This window comes from Loxodonta africana, chromosome 3 (genome assembly GCF_030014295.1).
Source record: "Loxodonta africana isolate mLoxAfr1 chromosome 3, mLoxAfr1.hap2, whole genome shotgun sequence".
In the NCBI taxonomy this organism is placed as follows: domain Eukaryota; kingdom Metazoa; phylum Chordata; class Mammalia; order Proboscidea; family Elephantidae; genus Loxodonta; species Loxodonta africana.
Window position 1 is genome coordinate 161,292,487 of NC_087344.1, and position 17,562 is coordinate 161,310,048.

The following is a 17,562-nucleotide window of genomic DNA, read 5'->3' on the forward strand; positions in this document are numbered from 1 at the left end:
TAAGATTCTACCTTTAGATAGGTACCATTTCTGTGTAAAGATAGGATTCTTTATTCTTAGTAACTCTGTTCTCAGTGCATCTTCAGTGATCACTGACCCTGGCCTTCATATTTTGTTAAGCCTTACCAAACCATGCCAAGATGGCTGCTCAGGCTTACCAGAGACCACTCTTCCTGAGACTAAGCTGAATTTTTTATTTCTACTCTCCACTTACATCAGATGATAGTCACCTATAGTATTCTCTTTTTCAGGGTGATCATGGTTTTAAGCAGTCCAAAGATACTGAGGAGAGGCTCAAAGTTATCCCAAAATTTTGTTTTCCTGATTCAAAGGACTGGATACCAACCTCAGAACTTGAGAGGTAAATGGGCTACTTTATCTGGCTTCTGTTTGTGGAAACTTCACGTGTAGACTCAGAATATTTGAGAAATGGGTAGAGCCAGCAGTGACTCCCAAGTGAACCCTGTGGCAGGTCAAGGATGCAGTGGGAGGGAAGGAAGAAACAGATTTAGAACATTTCCTATGTGGGAGTCAAAAAAGAGACACACTGAATAATTTCAGTGTCAGAGAGAAAGCAAGTTTGCTAATCTCTTCAGTATGCCACTGCTGCAGGAAAAATAGTTCCACTTTATGTACAATCAGAAATGCTCCTAAGTGGACAGAAAAGGGAAAAAGGATTTGGATTTTGAGACTTAACCTGGAAAGAGTGGTAAAACAGAACAATGTCTGCATCTTGTTTCTTCTTCAAGTTTATAGAAGAAGCCACAGCCCACATTATGTGGTTTCCTGTAGAACTTGTACAAAGGGAGGCTCCAGTTTGGGAGGTATAGGGGGAGGAGAGTAGATTTTGCTTGGTATATTAAGAAGGGAAGGTCCTAAAGCATTTCTCCTCAGCACCTAGAGGAAATTACCATTTTAAATTATTAAGCCCTCATCATCTCTGAATCCAGTTTGTAAATAGATAATTGCTTTGCTCAAAATTGTAATTATCAATGGTCCTATTTAAGGCTCAAAAACTTGACGATATGAATCATATCCCACGCTGATGACCTGCTGGATGACAGCCTCAGCTGTTGCCTAAGTAGCTCTGCCCTTTGACGTCATGTTGCTTTCAGACTCAGCTGCTGTCTCATAACCAGTTCAGCCAGATTGCCATGCTCATCTCTTAGCCATCAATCCTGATGCTCTTATGTTGTCAGTTCCACCTGTAACCTCATACGCAGCTTCTTTCACATTGGCCTGGCTACTCTGTGGTTGGCTTTTTTCCCTAACAAGCTATAAATGTTTGTTCTAGAATATTTGGACAATGCAGAAGAGTAAAAAGTAGAAATTAGAAATCACGGGCAGTCTTATTACCCAGAGATAATCACTGTAACTATTTTGGCATATCCTCTTCCAGCCTTAATTTTTGGCAATAGGTAGACATATTTACGCGTTGTTCCAGATTTGGATCTCTTTAATTATTGAGTTTGTTTCTTGGGCATCTTGTAGGTCTCTTTGTAAATTATCTATGCATGCCTTTTGCCCACGTTTCTAATGAGGAGTAGATATTTTTCCTATTGATTTGTATGTATAAGGGTATAATCCTTTGCCTATCACTGTTCCATGGGGCCTCTCAGAACAAAATATAAGAATTTGGAAGGGAAAAATGGCTTATCAAAATCCTTTATGGCTTACCCATATGTTTGACTAAATTGAACATTCAACAAAAGGAAGATAGTCCTAATTAACAGCTAGAGTGAATAAATAAGAAAGTAAAGGGAGGCAGTGGAATCAAAGACTGAGCCTATACCTATTCTCTTACTGTGCTCCGAGACAAGGTACTCTCAAGGCCTGGAGATTCTCGCTGAGGATGAATGTGACTCACAATAAATGTAGTATTAATGCTCTGTCTTAGATCATAAAATAACTGTTGCTGGACCCTAGTGTTCATTTTTTTTTTCCCCATGAAGAATGTCCTAAGTGATTGCTTGAGTCTCAGAATAACTATTAACTTTTTTTTCAGTGAAACTTTCTCCTTTGTCTTGACTGGTGAAGATGGGAGCCGGTGGTTTGGTTACTGTAAGAAGCTCTTGGTAAGTACCAGACTTATGCTACCAGCAGGGTGTCAAGGAACAGTAGGGTCAGATTAGGAACTTCAGAAACATTATCTCAAATAAGTTTGAGGGCTACTCACTGACCTGTGTATTAAAGAAGCTATGTTAGCTGTAAACAGTGAGAGCAAGCTAGGACTTAGCCATGGAGCACTTTATAATAGAGGGTTATGATTTTGTTTATTTATTTTTGTAATAGAGGAATAAACTGCTGATGTAGTGGCTAGGTATCAGTCTGGAAAGATTTGAGGAATGGAGTACAGTGAGCCAATCCAGGGATTTCTGAGGCTTTCTTCTTCTGTAGATGCCACTATTCCACTAAACCTGGAATGGATCATGCTATCATTTCTAGCATGCCTCCCATCTTTCTTTCTCTGTATTCAGTGAGAAGAGCATTGGTTCCTGTTCTGTACTTAGAAGAGTATTAATAGTCTAAACCAAAAGCTAAGAAGTTTCCTGAATACAACCAAACACTTTGAGGGACAGAGTAGCTGGGACTGGGGTCTGGGGACCATGGTTTTGGGGAACATCTAGGTCAGTTGGCATAACAAAGTTTACTAAGAAAATGTCCTGCATCCCACTTTGGTGAGCAGCATCTGGGGTCTTAAAAGGTTGTGAGCGGCCATGTAAGATGCATCAATTGGTCCCAACCCACTTAGAGCAAAGGAGAATGAAGAACTCCAAAGACACAAGGAAAATATTATCCCAAGGGCCACGTAAACCAGAGACTCCATCAGTCTAAGACCAGAAGAACTAGACGATGCCTGGCTACCACCAATGACCACCCTAACAGGGAATACAACAGAGAGTCCCTGACAGAGAAGGAGAAAAGTGTGGAGCAGAACTCAAATTCATATAAAAAGACCAGACTTAATGATCTGACTGAGATAGGAGGAACCCCCGAAGCCACAGCCCCTGATGCTGTGTTAACCCAGAACCAAAACCATTCCTGAAGCCCACTCTTCAGACAAAAATTAGACTGGACTGTAAGACAAAATAATACTCATGAAGAGTGTGCTTCTTAGTTCAAGCAGACACATGAGACCAAAAGGGCGGCTCCTGTCTGGAGGCAGGATGAGAAGACAGGAAAGGGACAGGAGCTGGTTGGATGGACACGAGAAACCCGGGGTAAAAGGAGGAGTGTGTTGTCACATTATAGGGATTGTAACTAGTGTCACATAACAATATGTGTATAAATTTTTGTATGAGAAATTACCTTGAGCTATAGGCTTTCACCTAAAGCACAATGTAAGTAAAGATAAAAGAAAAATAATAAAACACAAAATAAATGAAAAAGTATTAATAGTCCAAATTAGAAAAGACTTGCGTTGCTTGATTTATGTTGTGTTATTTTTTTCTTTTAGCCAGAAGGCAAAGGAAAGCGACTCCCTGAGGTATACTGCGTGGTTAGTCGCCTAGGCTGCTTCAACCTTTTTTCAAAGGTGAGTGAAAAATGGACTCCATGAAAAGAAATGAGCTCTGAAGAAGTTTTTGTTTCTGACGACTTTGTTAAAAACCAAAACCAAACCTGTTGCTGTTGGGTCGATTCTGACCCATGGCTATCCATGCAAAGTAGAGCTGCTCCATCGAGTTTTCTTGGCTGAAATCTCTACGGAAGCAGTTCACCAGGGCTTTCTTCCACGGACCTTCTGGTTGGGTTCAAACTGCCAGCCTTTAGCTTAGCAGCCATTTGCAAACTGCTTGCGCCGAGCAACGTTAAATGGCATAGACCTTAGAAAGGTTCCCCATTAGTAGATTAGGAATGACAGGCATGGAGGTGTAAATTTAGATCTTTAATCCAGCTGCTGATGCCACATCATCCTCTATTAAGTTTGCTAAAACTCTCAGCTAGAAAGATACAGCCTGAAGTTCTACCTTGTCTCTTACGTTTTCCAGACCCTAAATTGCAGGATATCATTGTCAATGCCACCTGCTTTGCCCCTACCTCTGTCTCAAGTCCTTACAGAAATGCAATGGGGCTCCTCTCCTAAAAAAACAGTTGATGACCTATTTTAGAAACTTTTCTTGGAGTCCAAAGATACCCCCAAGACTCCCCCAAGAGATGCGATGCCTTTAATGAATGTCTATTGGTTGCGGAAGCTTACCTGTCTTAAATTCCAATATTTGCAAGTTTGTGCATCAACACATTAGTAGTTCCTTTAATAGAATTCTTTGATATTTTTCAAGTAAGTCCATAATAAAATAACATTTTGTGCATTTAGATTCTGGATGAAGTAGAGAAGAGAAGAGAAATGTCTCCAGCCCTAGTTTACCCATTCATGCGAAGTGTCATGGAAGCTCCTTTCCCAGCTCCTGGACGCACCATCACAGTTAAGAGCTACCTCCCTGGGGCTGGAGATGGGGTAAGTTAGCGGGTTTTGAAAAGTTTTGATAGATTCCAGAAAGTGGGCTTGGTAGATTCCATAAAGTCATCCTAATAGGCATAGTTTCCAGAAGCCTCCCAACATGTTTCCTTTTCCATAAACTGAAGAATTTGGTTTAGTCCCACAAAGCACTGCAGAAATGCCCAATGGGTCTTTGAGATAGTTGATCCTAGACCCAGGAACCAACTGTTTTCTAGCTTACATCAAATGAATACCCTTGTAATGATGATTTCAGTGTGATAAATGAAGGCTATGCATACCATTGACAGATGGGATGAAAGATTTTATCAGAAATTTACAGCAGAAAAATAAAGTATTTGGTTTGAGGATTCACGTAGACAGCTTCATAATCTCTTTGTAGCAGACTCTGTGTCATTTATTTATTGTAAAAGAATGACAAGATCCATTATCGTCGTCATTAGATTCTTTTTCAACGTCAGCTCCCCTGACTCAAATTCTTGCATTTCAGTTGATAGAACTCTGCCGACCACTGGACTCCCGATTGGAACATGTTGATTTTGAATGTCTCTTTAAGTGCCTAAGTGTGTGCCATCTCATCCGGGTCTGTGCCTCTCTCCTTTTGGAGCGGAGAGTAATCTTTGTTGCCAACAGCCTAAGGTGAGTATTTCACTTCGTACTGGTGTTTCACTTGTTCTTTGGGGCTATTAAAAAAATGTAGGATCAGTCTCTCAATTACCTATGAAATAGAGTAGTGACATAGGTAATTCCAAATAGTAAATAGTCCAAAAGTCATTTGCATTAGGCTAAAAAATTTTTTTTAAAAAATTTTTTTTTTAATTTTTACAGCAATGACTTTTTTGAGGCACAATAAATTTACTTTTCAAAATGCATTTTGCTTAAACCGTTGCTAAAAATTGATTTTGCTCTTCTAAATACGCACTGATTTTTAACATGAGAAATTGTGGCAGAGGTAGATTGAGATTAAACATTTTTAGTAAATTAAAAATTTAAATAGAAGTTAAAAATTAATGAGTAATCACAGAGGTGTTAATTTATGATCATTAACAAGTGTTGATTTATAATTTTTTAAAATATAATATCTGAAAGGCCTTCTGTGTTCCCCTGTATGTGACACCATTTGCTTTCTCTTCTGGCTAGCACCTTGTCGAAATGTGGTCATGCCGTGGTAGCCACGCTGTATCCATTCACATGGCAGCATACCTACATCCCAGTCCTGCCAGCATCTATGATCGACATTGTGTGCTCACCTACTCCATTCCTAATTGGAATCCTGTCTTGCTCCTTACCACAGCTTCAGGACCTACCCATTGAAGAGGTGAGATGAGAGAAATGGTACTTCACGGCATAACATATGTGGAATGGTTGCCAGTGTGTTCACCCCTGATAACTGAAAAATTGTTTCTCAAAAGGTTGCAATAAAAAGCAATCAACATGGGAAATGTTCAGCTTTTTGTTATGAAAGAGATAACAATGAGTTACCACTTTCAGCTATTCACGTATTAAAAATAATACAAATATTTAGTCTTGGCAAGGGTGTAATGAAAGAGGAAAGCAAGTTGGCAACTCATTTCATACAAGCAGTATGTTACAGATACAGATGACAGGGCCCAGGCTTTGGAGGCGGACTAATTTGGGTTCGATTCTCAGTTCTGTACTTACTAGCTGTGTGACCCTAAACAACTTGCTTAAACTTCCTGAGCCTCAATTTGGTTTTCTAAAGCTGGAATAATGATAACTGCCTTGCATGTTTTCATAATGATTAGCAGTAAAGCACCTAGTATTGTAGCTGGCACACAGTGGGCTCTAATAATGTCCTTTGACTTATCATGTTACTCCTGGGGATCTATCCCAGGAAAATAATCTAAAAGAATGATGAAACTATATGCATGAGGATATTGATGAAAAATTATTTAGAAGAGTAAAAAATTGAGAAAAACAGTATCTAACAGTGAGGAGAGTAGGTGAAGTATGGCATGTTAAGTTGATGGTATGGTGTGAGACAATTACAATTTTTTAGTCTATGTAGCAATATGAAAAATGCTTGTAAGTAGAAAAAAGCATATAAATTATTCTGAACTTTGATTTACAACTATATAAAATTCTGCCAAAAGATTGGTGCACTGACAAATGAAAACACATGATCTTTATGAGTGCTGGAGTTGTCTGTAATTAGCATTAACATAATTAATATGTTCTTACCTTTTTATTAAATGAGAAAAACACTATAATACACTTGAATCCAAAGTTGTATCTTATTTACAATAGTGAACCATGGGCTCATTCTTGCATTATTTCTGAAGGGTAGGTTTTTTGTTTGTTTGCTTAAGTCAAACAAAAACTACTTTGGGTTAACTTATGAAAATTGTTTCAAATATAATACACATATAAGTAAGTGCCCAAAATAAAATATATAGCTCAGTGAATTATCTCAAAGTGAGCATATGTGTAACCAGCAATGGAATGGAATGGACACATGACAGCAGTCCAGAAGCCCCCATCATGCCTCCTCCTAATCAGTGTTTCCTTCCCCACCCCACCCCCAGGTTTGCCTGATTTTAAACTTTATATAAATTAACTTGTACTGCATGTAGCTTTTTTGGTCAAGCTTCTTTTGCTGAACATTATATCAGTAAGATTCATCCATGTTTCTGTGTAAAACACTGGTTTGTTCATTCTCGTTGCTGTATATGTGTGAATGTACCACAGTTTACTTACCCATTCCGTAGTTGATGGACTGAATTGTTTCCAGTTTAGGGTCATTACAAAAAATGCTGATATGAATGTTGTTGCACATGACTCTTGGTACATATGTGTATGCAGTTCTGTGAGTATACTTGGAAGTAGAATTGCTGGGTCATGATGTAAGCATATCTTCAACTTCAGTAAGTAAAATCAAGGTATTTTCCAAAGTAGTTATGCCAATATCAGTTCCGTCCAGGAGTATGTCAGAATTCCTATTGCTCCACATCTTCTTCAACACTTGTTATCATCAGTGTGTATAATCCAGCCTGTGGTGAGTGCGTAGTGATATTCTCATTGTGGCTTGATTTACATTCCTTGATTGGAAGTTGAGCATCTTTGTATATGTTTATTGGCAATTTGAATATCATCTTGTGAAATTTATTGTCCATCTTTCTACTGGATTGTTATCTTCTTATTGATTTGTAAGAGGTCTTTGTATATTCCGGATACCAGCCCTTCATCTGTGGCTTGCATTTGCACTCTTCAAAATGGTGTTTTTCAATCACAGAAGTTCTTAATTTTAATGTGGTCAAAATTATTAATCTTTTCCTTTATAGTTCATGTTTTTTGTGAGCTGCTTAAGTTTTTCTTTTCATAAACTTCATGAAGATATTCTCTTTATTATCTCTTGGAATCTTTATTATAATTTTTCCTTTCGCATTTAGTTCTGAATCCACCTAGGACTTGCTTTTTGTATATGGTGTGAGGTAGGGATCAAGTTTTTTTTTTTTTTTTTTTAGTGTTATCCAATTGTCCCCACACCATTTATTGAAAAGACTGTTCTTCCCCACTACTCTGATGGGTTAACATTTTTTTTTAACTTTTTTGTTACAGAAAATTTCAAACATATAAAAGGAGATAAGAGTAAAATGAACCCTTATGTGTCCATCACCCTACTTTAGTACTTTTCAATTTATGGCCTATCTTTATCCTTTTTTGTTCCTCTCTCCTATACTATTTAGAAGCATATCCCTGACATCGTGGCATCTGTAAATATTACAGTATGAATCTCTAAAACATGAATTTTATGTTTAAAAAAAGCATTTTAAACATAACCACAAACTATTATCACACCTAAAACATTTAATAATGATTTCTTAATATAACCAAAATCCAGTGTTCAAATAACCAATTGTCTCATAATTTTTTAATATTTTGTTGTGGAATCAGGACCTAAATAAAGTCCACACATTGCATTTGGCTGCATTTTTAAGTTTCTTTTAATTTATAGATGTACACACCATCATTTTTTTTACTTATAATTTATTTGTTGATGTGTTAACTTTTAAATGGCTACAATTTTTTTTTAGTTAATTTTAAAACAATCCCATTGCTTAAAAGAATAAAAACTCCCTTCCTGATCTAGTAGTGCCCAAGATATTCCTCTGTAAATGTCTCTGGTTTAACTTGTCTGGTTCCTTTATCCCATAGGTGCTGATAGTTGATCTCTGTGCAGACAAGTTCTTACAGGAGGTGAGTGACAAATGAGGTGATTACATAATGTTTGAGAATAAAGGTCTGTCTGTAGGTAATTGGACAGAAAATATGGGAAAATACTTAGAGAAGATGACTCAGGGAAGACTTTTAGCTTCCACATATCCTTGAATTGACACTGTGGCCAATTATACAAGATTGACCTGAAAATTTTGGCTTGGGTTTATAGTTGTCTGTCCCAAGGAAGGAAAGAGGAAACAGAATAAATGTCATTCTCAAAAGAGGTGACCCTCCCTTCAAATCCGAATGGGTTGACATATAAGCCTCTAATTTTATTAAGTTCAACAGCCGTTTATTAAACACTTATTATTTCTAGATATTCTTTTAGGCAGTTGGAACCTATAGATGAGTTAGAAACAATCTGGGCTCCCAGGCCTTCTAGTCTAACATGGGGTAGGGGGCAGATATATATTAAAAACTTAGAAACATTTAAAAATGGTAATAATAGAAATTTGTGCAAGGTACCAAACCTGTTGCTGTTGAGTTGATTCCGAGTTACAGTTAGGACAGAAAAGAAGAAAGTGGTCATTTATCCTGATATCAAAGTGGAAGGGAGAATTAGGAAAGCCTTCTTAGAGCAGCCTTTCATATATAACTTGTACATAGGTTTATAACTTCGGAAACACAGGTGAAAACAGTGTTCCCTAGGACTTTGTCTCTTTTTAAAAATCAATTGGCTCACCACATTTAAAACACCATTTATTTGGGATGATCTGTGTAATAAAGCGTGAGACTTATTGATGAGAGATATTTGGAGGAAAAATGCTGGTTATTAGTATTATTTGCTTTAAGACCCAGAAAAGTTTATAAAGTATATTATTTACTTTTTTCATGTTTATGGATAAGATATATAACCATAAACATCATGTACTCTGCTCAGCGTAGGGAAGGACACTTAAGACTGATTCTTTAGCCAAAAAATGTACAAAGCCACTGTGGAATTTTGGGACCTAACTAGTTCGTGGTTGAGACTTTCTTCCTCAAAACTCATGTGAAATTTCAATTTCTTCTCCTAAGGTATCTGATGAGGATGAAATTCTACCACCTAAACTCCAGGCTGCCCTGATGCAGATTTTGGAAGAACGAAATGAAATCTTGTCTCAGGAGCAGAATTTTTCACGTGGTATGAGACAAGTGAGCTAAGGACTTATGGTCAAAGCTGTAAATATTTACAGGATACTCAGCACCCTGCTAAGCACTTGCAGATATACAAAAGTTGTGTTAGATTGTCTGTACCTTGGAAATTGTATAATCAGCTTCCTTGCTGACTTTCAGATACACCAGGCCCTCTTCTGTTTCAGAACCTTTGCACTTGCCCTGTTCCATTTATGGAATACTATTTCCCCAGATAGCCACATAGCTTCTGCCCTTTCCTCCGTCAGGTCCATGCTCAAATGTTGCTTTTCCTGACCATCCTGTTTAACATTGTACCCATTCCCTCAGCACTCCCTGTCCTCCTTCCATGCATTATTTTTCTTCATGGCTCATCCCACCATCTGATGAGCTATGTTGTAAGTTCTGTGAGGGCAGTGACTTTGTCTGTTTTGTTCTTCATCCCCAATACTTTAAACAGTATAAAAATAAGTATTCACTAAATAGGTATTCAATAGGTATTTGTTGAATAAATGGGTGAATAGTAGTACTGGGTGCTTATTAGGTACAAGGCATTGGGCTAAGCACTTAAAATACATATAATTTCACCCTTGTAATACCCTTATTAAATAGGTATCATTATTTAATCCCCATTTTACATTTGAGAAAAGGCTCTTTACTGTTGGGAACATAAGGAAAGGAGCAAGCTCAGAAAGGCAATTAAAAGTTTAGTTTTGTATATTAAGTTTGAAATACCTACTGGGTGTCCAATACTTAGCAGACATCCAACTAGTAATGTCAAGTAGATGTTTATATACATGAATTTGTGGTTCAGCAGAAAGATTTGGGTTAGAGATATACATTTAGAAGTTGCTGTTTAGAGCTATGGGACAAGATCAGATTACCCAATAAAGTGAATATAGACAAAAAGGAACAGAAATTTAAGGTTTGAGCCCTAGGTTGGTTGAGAATGGTATAGTTTCCAACATTTGGAGGTTGGGAAGAGGAGAAAGATCCAACAAAGGAGAAGCTAGTGAAGTAGGGGAAAACCAAAAGTGTATGATATTACAGAAGCTGAGGTAAAGAAAGTATTTCATGAAGGAAAGAGTAAACAATTACATCTAATGCCACGGAGACTAAGAATTGACCATTGGATTTGACAACAGGAAGCTTTGGAGACCTTGATAACAGCAAGTTCATTAGGGTAGTAGGAAGAAAAGCATAACTGGAGAGGGTTCAAGAGAGAAATGAAATGCTATTCAGTTGATTCTAAAACATAAATGCAAGTACACAGGGCTAGGAATAGGCAAGACACTCCAGAAAAAAAGAACAAAATTGAAGGGCCTACCCTACCAGGCGTCAAGATTAATTCTAAAGTCATAGTAATTAGCATAGTTTGGTTTTGGTGCAGGAATGAACAAATAGAGAAAAGAATAGAGAACTCACACGCATATGGAAATTTGATTTGCGTCAGTGCTGGCGTTACACATCAATGGGAACGGATGAACTGTTCAATAAATGATGCTAGGGCAATTGACTTTCTATATTAAAAGAAATGAAGACAGATCCTATGCATCACCCTGTATACAAAATCCATTCCAGTAAATTAAAGACTTGAATGTTAAAAGCAAAACTGTAAACGTTTTTAGAAAAGAATATATTGTATATACTGAAGACGGTGATAGATTTCTTAAATATCTATCACTGCACAGTATATACAATACTGTGCAGTGATAGATAAAGAACAGCACAAACCATAAAGGAAAAGATCAATTAATTTGACTGTGTTAAAATTTAAAACTTCTGTTCATCAAGGGACACTATGAAAAACAAACCACAAATTGAGTGAAGAATTCTTCAATAAAATATAACGGACACAAGGAATAGTATCTAGAATTTATAAAGGCCTGCTAAAAAATTGGTAAGAAAAAGATGAACAAAACCAATAGAAAAATGGGGGAAAGATATGAGCAGTCATTTCTTAGAAGAGGAAATGTGAAAGGCCCGTAAACATGTAACAGAATGCAGTTAGTCAGGATCAGGAAAAGGTAAATTAAAACCACAATGAGACACTTACCACACTGGCAAAAACTTAAAAGTCTAGCAATATCGAGTGTTGCAAAAAAATGTGTAAATTAATTAAATCATTTTGGGAAACAATTTTGCATTAACCAAATCTGCTGCCGTCGAGTCGGTTCTGACTCATAGCGACCCTATTAAAAAATTAGCTAGGGAAAATAAAGATGTACATACCCTACATCCGAACAATTCCACTTTTAGATATATACCCTAGAGAAACTCTCATACATGTTCACTAGGAAACAAGTACAATAATCTGATAGTCACGTTGTATGCGATAGCGAAAACTAGAAACAACTTCAATGTACAATATTGAATAAAACAGTAAGTTGCAGAAGAACATAATGTTTTCTATAACGTTCAAACACATATCAAACACAACCATGTGTTGTTGCATATTACATACTTGTGTAGTGAAACTATAAAGCAAGGCAGTGATAAAGATAGAATTCCAAGTAATGATCAACCTCTTTGGGAGGGTAGGGAGCGACACCATTGAGAGAGAGTCACAAAAAAAAAAAAAAGAAAACCCAATCAAAAAATAGGCAAGGACTTGAACAGACATTTCAACAAAGAGGATATTCAGATGATCAACAAATGCGTGAAAAGATGCTCAATGACAGAGTCATCACCCACTGCCATCAAGGATTCGGACTTACAGTGGCCCTTTGGGACAGAGAAAAGCTGCCCCATACAGCTTCCAAGGCTGTAGTCTTTACAGAAGCCGACTGCCACATCCTTCTCCTGCGAAGCAGCTGGTGAGTTCAAACCACCGACCTTTCAGTTAGCTGCTGAGCGCTTAACAGCTACACCACCAAGGCTCCTCTTACTAGCCATTACCCCATTGCCTTTGAGTCCATTCTGATTCATAGCAACCCTATAGAGCAGAGTAGAACTGCCCCACAGAGTTTCCAAGGCTGTAAAACTTTACAGAAGCAGACTGCCACATCTTTCTCCCCAAGAGCAGCTGGTGGGCTCCTTCACTGAAAAACCATTATAAAAAAAAAAATTAGAGATGCAAATAAAAACAACAATGAGATATCATTTCACTCCCAGTAGGATGGCTAAAGGATGGCTAAAGGAGCCCTGGTGGTGAAGTGGTCAAGAGCTCAGGCTGCTAACCAAAAGGTCGGCAGTTTGAATCTACCAGCCACTCCTTGGAAACCCTGTGGGGCAGTTCTACTCTGTCCTGTAGGGCCGCTATGAGTCGGAATCAATTCAACAGTACCCAACAACAGGATGGCTAAAGCCCTGGTGGTGCAGTGGTTAAGAGCTTGGCTGCTAACCATAAATGTCTGCAGTTCGAATCTACCAGCCACTCCTTGGGAACCCTGTGGTGCAGTTGCACTCTGTCCTATAGGGTCACTATGAGTCAGAATTGACTTGATGGCAACAGTTTTTGTTTTGTTTTTTTTTTTTGGTAGGATGGCTAAGGAAAAAAAAAAAACGTAAAAGAACAAATGTTAGCAAAAATGTGGAGAAATGAGAACCTTTAGCCTTTGCTGATGGGAATGTAAAATGGTACAGCCACTGTGAAAAACATGTAATCAGTTCCTCAAAAAGTTAAACATAGAACTACCATATGATCCAGCAATTCCACTCCTAGGTATAGACCCAAGAGACTCGAAAGCAGCAAGGCAAACAGACACATGTACACTAATGTTCATTGCAGCGTTATTCACAATAGCCACAGGCCTGGCAATCTGCTTCTGAAAGGTCACGGCCTTGAAAACCCCATGGAGCCATTCTGCTTTGCACACGTGGGGTCGCAATATGAGTTGGAACCAACTCAATGGCAACTAACAAATTGTATACCCAAAAAATATTGAATTGACAGGTGTTATGTGGCATATTTTTTCATCAATAAAAAAAATTAAAGACAAGGAGCTTCAGAGAGACTTGTTTTTAAGCTATGTGGTGAGTACTTGGATATTGATTTCGTTGTTCACTGTTATGAAATAATACATATATACCAGAGAATGACTCTACATACATACGCGTATATATGTATACATATATACATACACACCTATGTAAAGTATGTACATTAAAAAAGAAAGAATGGAAGATAAATTAGAGAAAAATATAATTTTAAAAAGAAAGGGAAGTAGAGGAAGGAAAGTAGTATATCAGGTATAGACAACTCTTTTAAGAAATTTTGCTGCAAGGTGGAACAGAAATGGGGTAGCAACTGGAAGGGGTGGGAGAGCAGGGCAAAAGTGTTGAAAATAAATGCAGTGATGGGCCATGGATTCTACACGTTAGAAGAAAAGAGACAAGAGGGAGGTCTGTTGAGCAAAATATAATAAAAACCTAGATTAGAATCAAATATAATGCGGAAGAGAAGCCAAAAGAGGTGAAGTGAGCTACCAACTGTTATATAAACTGTGACTAAACCTGGGTCTCTGCTTCCCAGTCCAGGGTGCAGTTCATGAAAAAGAGTAAGAGATATTGTGAAGGGAAAAAAGAAGAAGATAGATTATGGCGCTTTGTAATAAAAAGGAAGAGTCTGAGTCAAATCTGAGGTTTGAGCCTGGGGCCTGGGAGGCAGGACATTTTAGTATATTACGGTGGTTAAGTCACATGACTTGGGAGTCTCTTACTAGATGAGATGACCCTGGAGAATTTCTGTCATCATTTTGAGCCTCAGTTACCTCATTTGTAAAAGGGAAATAATATCTACCTACCTCACAGGACTGCTGTGTTTGTAAAAGTGCTTAATACAGTGCCTGGCATATCTTTTTTTAACAGGCACATAATGATGGCATTTTCTTTTTTCTATTTATCGTATAAAATATATATAAAATTTTAGCCATTTTTAAAGGTGTATTTAGTGGCATTAGTTATATCCAGATGTTGTGCAACCATCACCACTATGTATTTCCAAAACTTTTTCATCACCACAAACATAAACTTTGTACACATTAAGCAATAACTCCCCATTCTCCCCTTCACCCAGGCCCTGATAACCACTAGTCTACTTTCTGTCTCTATTCACTTGTCTGTTCTGTAAATGAGATCATATAATATTTGTACTTTTGTGTTTGGCTTAGCAGAGCCTTTCCAAGGCTCATCCATGTTGTAGCATGTTTCAGAACTTCATTTCTCTTTATGGCTGAATAATATTCCATTGTATATATAATACCACATTTTGTATATCCATTCATTGATGGACAGTGGCTGCAATGAACGCTGATGTACAAGTATCTGTTTGAGTCCCTGCTTTCAAGTGGAATTGTTGAGTCATATGGTAATTTTGCATTTAACTTTTTGAGGAACCATCAGACTTTTCCACAGTAGCTGAACCATTTCACATTCTCACCAGCAATGTATGAGGGTTCCACATTTTCCCCACCCTTTCCAACACTTGCTGTTTTGTTTTTCAAAAAATAGCCGTGCTACTGGAAGTGAGGAAGCCCTGGTGGCATAGTGGTTAAGTGCTATGGCTGTTAACCAAGAGGTCAACAGTTCGAATCTGCCAGGCGCTCCTTGGAAACTATCAGGCAATTCTACTCTGTCCTACAGGGTTACTATGAGTCGGAATCGACTCGACAGCAGTGGATTTGGTTTGGTTTTTTGGTTAGTAGAAGCGAAGTGGTATCTCATTGTGATTTTGGTTTGTATTTCCTTAATGACTAATGATATTGAGCACCTTTCCAGGTGCTTATTGGCCATTTGCATATCTTTCGTAGAGAAGTGTCTGCTCAGTTCCTTTGCCCATTTTTAAAATTAGGTTACATGTCTTTTTTTTAATAATTTATTTTTTTTGCTGTTGTTTATAATATATATAGTAGAACATACACCAATTCAACAGTTTCTACATGTACAATTAGTGACATTGATTATTTTCTTCAAGTTGTGCAGCCATTCTCACCCTCCTTTTCTGAGCCAGTCCTCCCCCATTAACATAAACTCACTGCCCCCTAAAGTTCCTATCTAATCTTTCCAGTTGCTGTTTTCACTTGATCCTATATAGACAGACCTTCAAAGTGCATAATGCTCAAGGTAGACATTCTTTACTAGTTAAGCTAAACCATAATTTGGTTTTATGAAGACTTGAGGGGATATTTTTGGTTTAAAGATTTTTTTATTATCTCAGGGCAATAGTTTTGGGGGTTCATTCACCCTCCATGGCTCTAGAAAATCAGGATTCCAAGAGAATTTGAAATTCTCTTCTGTATTCCCTCCCTGTTGGTCAGGGTTCTTCTATAAACTGTTTGATCAAAATGTTCAGTAATGGTAGCTGGGCACCGTTCTTCTGGTCTCATGGCAAAGGAGGAAGTTGTTCATGAAGGCAAGTAGCCACACATTCCATTTTCTCCTTCTATTCCAATTCTTCTTCCTCTGTTGCTCCAGGAGAATAGAAATCATTTGTGCTTTGAATGGCCGCTTGCAAGCCTTTAAGATCCCAGGCACTTTACAATGAACTTGGAGGTAAAGCAGAAGCGCTAAACACATTATTAGGCTAATTGTTTTTTTTTTTCTTTATCCCATGAAACCATGACTCTAAACCCAAGAAACCAAATCCTTTGAGGTGTTTGGTTGTACATAAGCAGCTTCAGCAGTTCCTTTTTTTTTTTTTTTTGTCATTGTTATAAGTATACCTATCACACAACTTTTGCCAATTCAACTTTTTACAGGTATACAACTTATTGACAGCAATTACATTAATCAGCTCTGCAACCTTACCTGCCAGGCATATCTTAAGCATTCAGTAAATTATTTATTATGGAATAATCTTGGTACTATATGAAATGGGAAAGTTGAGAGGGAAACTGATTTGCTGGTGAAATATAGTAAATGTTTTATTTATTTATTTTTAATTTTTATTGTGCTTTAAGTGAAAGTTTACAAATCAAGTCAGCCTCTCACACAAAAACTTATATACATCTTGCACATACTCCCAATTGCTCTCCCCCAATGAGACAGCCTGCCCCCTCCCTCCACTCTCTCTTTTCATGTCCATTTCGCCAGCTTCTAACCCCCTTTACCCTCTTATCTCCCCTTCAGGCAGGAAATGCCAACATAGTCTCAAGTGTCCACCTGATCCAAGAAGTTCACTCCTCACCAGCATCCCTGTCCGTCCCATTGTCTGGTCCAGTCTCTCTCTGAAGAGTTGGCTCTGGCAATGGCTCCTGTATGGGCCAACAGAAGGTCTGGGGGCCATGACCACTGGAGTCCTTCTAGTCTCAGTCAGACCATTAAGTCTGGTCTTTTTATGAGAATTTGGGGTCTGCATCCTACTGCTCTCCTGCTCCCTTGGGGGTTCTCTGTTGTGTTCCTTGTCAGGGCAGTCATCAGTTGTAGCCAGGCACCATCTAGTTCTTCTGGTCTCAGGCTGATGTAGTCTCTGGTTTATGTGGCCCATGCTCTCTCTTGGGCTTGTAATTACCTTGTGTCCTTGGTGTTCTTCATTCTCCTTTGGTCCAGGTGGGTTGAGACCAATTGATGCATCTTAGATGGACGCTCCTAGCGTTTAAGACCCCAGACGCCACTCTCCAAAATGGGATGCAGAATGTTTTCTTAATAGATTTTATTATGCCAATTGACTCAGATGTCCCCAGAAACCATGGTCTCCAAACCCCCACCCCTGCTACGCTAGCCTTCGAAGCATTCAGTTTATTCAGGAAACTTCTTTGCTTTTAGTTTAGTCCAGTTGTGCTGACCTTGCCTGTATTGTGTGTTGTCTTTCCCTT

At 38.1% G+C, this 17,562-nt stretch overlaps 1 protein-coding gene across 1 annotated transcript in view; it reads left to right on the forward strand.

Annotated features, from left to right (window-relative positions):
* The window catches only part of DENND2C (DENN domain containing 2C), a 50,409-nt gene that overhangs the window by 19,597 nt on the left and 13,250 nt on the right, over window positions 1-17,562 (forward strand). The window contains exons 8-15 of the mRNA XM_023547492.2: window positions 252-361; window positions 2,006-2,075; window positions 3,458-3,535; window positions 4,316-4,456; window positions 4,947-5,095; window positions 5,597-5,774; window positions 8,633-8,674; window positions 9,713-9,818. Coding sequence (XP_023403260.2) covers window positions 252-361; window positions 2,006-2,075; window positions 3,458-3,535; window positions 4,316-4,456; window positions 4,947-5,095; window positions 5,597-5,774; window positions 8,633-8,674; window positions 9,713-9,818 — 874 coding nt within the window. The remainder of the gene's footprint in view (window positions 1-251; window positions 362-2,005; window positions 2,076-3,457; window positions 3,536-4,315; window positions 4,457-4,946; window positions 5,096-5,596; window positions 5,775-8,632; window positions 8,675-9,712; window positions 9,819-17,562) is intronic.